Source organism: Endocarpon pusillum, assembly GCF_000464535.1.
Source record: "Endocarpon pusillum Z07020 unplaced genomic scaffold scaffold4804, whole genome shotgun sequence".
Lineage (NCBI taxonomy): Eukaryota > Fungi > Ascomycota > Eurotiomycetes > Verrucariales > Verrucariaceae > Endocarpon > Endocarpon pusillum.
This window is the reverse complement of record NW_006916463.1, coordinates 18,261-22,174: the sequence shown is the minus strand read 5'-3', so window position 1 is coordinate 22,174 and position 3,914 is coordinate 18,261. Positions and strand designations below refer to the sequence as shown.

The 3,914-nt window shown below is 42.9% G+C and overlaps 1 protein-coding gene across 1 annotated transcript; it reads right to left on the bottom strand.

The window, feature by feature from the left end:
- Nucleotides 1-1,925: 1,925 nt before the first annotated feature.
- On the bottom strand, nt 1,926-2,945 carry EPUS_09267 (uncharacterized protein; the record flags this gene model as incomplete). The annotated part of the gene is made up of 1 exon (XM_007805845.1): nt 1,926-2,945. One exon carries the CDS (start codon nt 2,943-2,945, stop codon nt 1,926-1,928), a length of 1,020 nt encoding a protein of 339 aa, XP_007804036.1.
- Nucleotides 2,946-3,914: the final 969 nt, after the last annotated feature.

Sequence of the window (3,914 nt, the reverse complement as noted above, 5' to 3'; positions counted from 1 at the left end):
GTCAGGTGGTCTCCTTGGCCTAGGTGGTTGAGGGTCCTAACCTCTGCCCTGCGGTGTTCAGCAAGCCTGCATTACGCATGCGGTTCGCCTGTGGCGCTGCCCCTTTGCTGTCTACTTGCGTATTTCTTGGATTCTCTGTTGCGCTTTAGCAGCGGCATTCTCTCTGCTGGTTCTTAGCCTGTAGCATAGCTGTGATAAGCGTGTGTTTCATATACAGTCCTATATAGCATTAGCTGTTCTGGCGATCTCCTTTTCTACCTGAGATAGTCTTTTGTTTTAATCATGTAGCATTGCTTTATGCCTGTAATATAGATGTTAATTAGCAGGATCTAGGTTTCCCTTTCTAGCGCTGCTTTAGGCGTTTACTTATATCCCCTTATAATATAGCGGAGGCAGCTATTCTAGATCTTTTTAAGTAGTTTAGTTACAGCTTTTACTAATACTTTCTTTACGCCTTATATACTTAAACCCTACTTTTGTACACTATATAATAAGGTAGGCCTAACTACTACTATATATAGTAGTCGCGAGTTATATTAATAGTCCTTAAGTAAAGATAACTAGTCTTGCTAAGGCCTTAAAGACTATAATACCCTTGCAAGTTATATATATTATATATTTATTCTAGATAAGCTTAAGGTCTAGCTATATCCCTAGCACCCTAATTGCCTTGTCCTTAACTGTTACTTAATAATTACTTATTTAGATAATTAATACAAGGTCCTCTTATATATAATGCCTGCTTTATATAAAGTATATTAGCTAATACAGATCGGAAGAGCTATTAGCATTACAAATAAGCTGTGATTAGCCTATAATAATTTTATTATATACTTTCGTTCTATATTACTAGGTAGGTATTATTTATAAAGCCGAATCTTAACATTTCTTTTTCTAGGTCTTAGAACTATTCTAGCAGGCTAGATATAAAGAATAAGAATAAGATTAGCAAGAAAGGGGAGCCTTACAGAATGCCTGTGTTAGTCTTAATCTAGTTACTTTCATACCTTATATATAATATGCATGCGCCTTATACGTAAAAAGTATACAACTACTTAGATAAGCCAATCTAGGAGGCTCTTCTGCTTAAGGATATCTAGCAGCTTATTATAAAGGACGTTGTCAAAGGCCCCTAAGAGGTCCAGGCTTAATATTAAGACTACACTCCCTAATTATGCCTGCCATATAGTCTAAACGCATAAGGTTAGCAGGTATTACGCGGAAGGCCGTGCAACAGGGTATGGGGGTGCTATAGGGATAGCGGAGAGTTACGAAGAAGCTATAGAAGGCAACTGTATGACTGACTGGTATGAAGATGGATGGCTGATCTCTAACAGCTATAGAGGAGAAGCAAAGGGATATAGGCGTAGTGCGCCCTAACGCCCAATGCGGCATAGCGTGTGTGCAGGACTTGGCATGCGGTCAAGCCCTGGCCCAGGTTACGTACGTAACAGTTGCCACCAGCAGAAAAAAGACCACGGCCTCGTGGTCGGAGCAGCAACGCAGCAAATGCAGAAACAGCACAAAAACCAACGCCTCCTAGTCCCAACACTCCTTCCCAATTCGGTTTAGCGCCACACGGCCACCCTTGTGCGGTATCCTTGTTGACAAGAGCGCCGGATTCGAAGAGGGTGTTAGGTTCGAAGAGAGTGGTTGATTGAATAAGGGCATCCGTATGATATTGCCTCGCTATTGATGAGCTTGCTCAAGATATCCTTCATGCCCTAATACTTGTTGAGATGAATGACAGCTAAAGGCAGGGTTAGAAGCGCAGAACTCGAAGGAGATGCGGCATTTAATGAGGGTACAGCGTTTGAAGGGAGCAGCTGCGGATTTGAAGATGATGTAGTAGAGAATAGCTGCTACTTGACTCTGTGTGGTATTGTCTTGCCGTTGATGAAATTGCTTAGAATATCCTTCATCCCTTAGTGCTTGCTGATATGAATTAGCGTTAGAGGAAGATTCAGAAGCGCAGAATTCGAGGGCGTAGCATGCTTTGAAGGCGCAGGCAGCTCTGTATTCGGTATGGAAGAGGGCGCAGAATTCGAAGCAGGCACGGAATTTGAAGCAGGCACGGAATTCGAAGCAGGCACGGAATTCGAAGCAGGCACAAAATTCGAAGCAGGCACGGAATTCGAAGCAGGCACAGAATTCGAAGCAGGCGCGGAGTTCGAAGCTGGCATGGGGTTCAGAACAGACTCAGCATTCGAGATAGGCAGCTCCGCATTCGACTCTAAAGAGGGCGACGCCGGATTCGATAGTGTTGCAGGACTTGGCGCAGGCAGCTCTGTATCTGACTTCGAAGAGGCTGCAGAGTCCTGAGCAAATGCCGCAGCAGAAGCAGATGTAGGCGCAGTAGCAGAAGCAGGCACACAAGCAGGAGCAAGAGCAGAAACAGAAGCAGGAGCAGAATCCAAGGTCGCGAAACTGCTGGCGCGGATTAAGGACGCTGTGCCGAGTATCGTGCTGCGCCTCAGAGTCCGTGGAGTAGAGTCCTGATTTGCGTACATAATGGCCTTTTGAGTAGCTGAAATGACTCTATTTGGCACTCCTGGATAGGTAGACGTAAGGGTTAGGTCAGCTTTACCAGAATAATGAAGGCGGAGAGCGACCTGGCTGATAGAATGAGGTGGAATAGTGCTATCCTTGCGGACTTGAATAACGAAATTAGCCACAGGCTTTGACGCGGAAGGCGTAGATTCAGCAGGAAACGCCAAATTTGAAGTAGGCGTAGGATCCAGAACAGGTACAGGATTCGAAACAGGCGCAGGAGTTGATTCTGACGCAGAGTTTGATGTGGGCAGCTCCTTACTTGATTTCGAAGAGGGCGCTGAATCCGTAAGAGGCTCTTCGCCTGAGAGAAGCGCGCCAGATGCGTTAAATTCCTTGATTTCTTTGACTTTGTTGACTTTTTCAACTTCTTCGACCTCTTTAATTGGGGGCATAGCATTTAGTTTGCGTACAGCATATAGCTTAATCGAAGCTGTCTCTGGCGAATCAATTAACTGAATCAAGTATTTATAGTAATTCCGGAGATACTCTTGCATTAGGAGATAGTTCTGCTTAGTAAGTAGGCCATAAGCAAGTCTAGTTTCGTTCTCTTACATCCTATTCTGGATCTCGACTATGCGGGTGTTAATTGACGTAAGAGAATCTATAGAAGAAGGCTGAATATTAGCTGGTCTATAGAGTTGATTCCAACGAATAGCTTCTAGCTCATTACTTAATAGCATCTCTGCTTGAAAACTCAGAAAGTCTTGACTAAGTATTATAATCTAATGTAAGGGCGTTTATTAACAAGTCTCCTTTTCTGATGTAGAGAGTACTTTATACTATGTATAGGCTATATCATTATTTAAATAACACTAGAGCAGATAATAGAGCTTTTGAGATTGATATTAATAGATCTCCTTAACCTTCTTAATTCGTTTAATAAAGGCGAAAGCTGATTTGTCATCTTGTTAAGAGGCAGGTCAAAAGAGATAGAAATTAGAGGCCTGAAGATAGGTAGAAGTTATCAAATTTCGAGATGTAATAGACCTAGAATTCAAAGCAAGGTTTAAGGCAGGCTCTGCACTCTAAAAATGTTTGTGCTGCGCGAAATACGCATCCTTATATTTATTAACGACTTGATTCTGCTAGTAATATACTCTGCGATAATACTCCTTAGTTAAAGCCTTTTGAGTGTTGTGCTAATAGCAACTCTAAGAAGGAGCAACTTCTGTATTAGGATGCGCTTTCTTCAAAGCAATTGTGGAGATAGGGAGGAAATCCCGTTTGATAGCTATCTTCTAATAGATAGATGATTAGCACAGACGATAGTGCTCCTGTTCTGAAAGCGTATCAAATCAAGTATAAGCTAACGCCCAACACCACAAAGCGGGCCACCCCACAAAGCGGGCCAATTTCGGGTC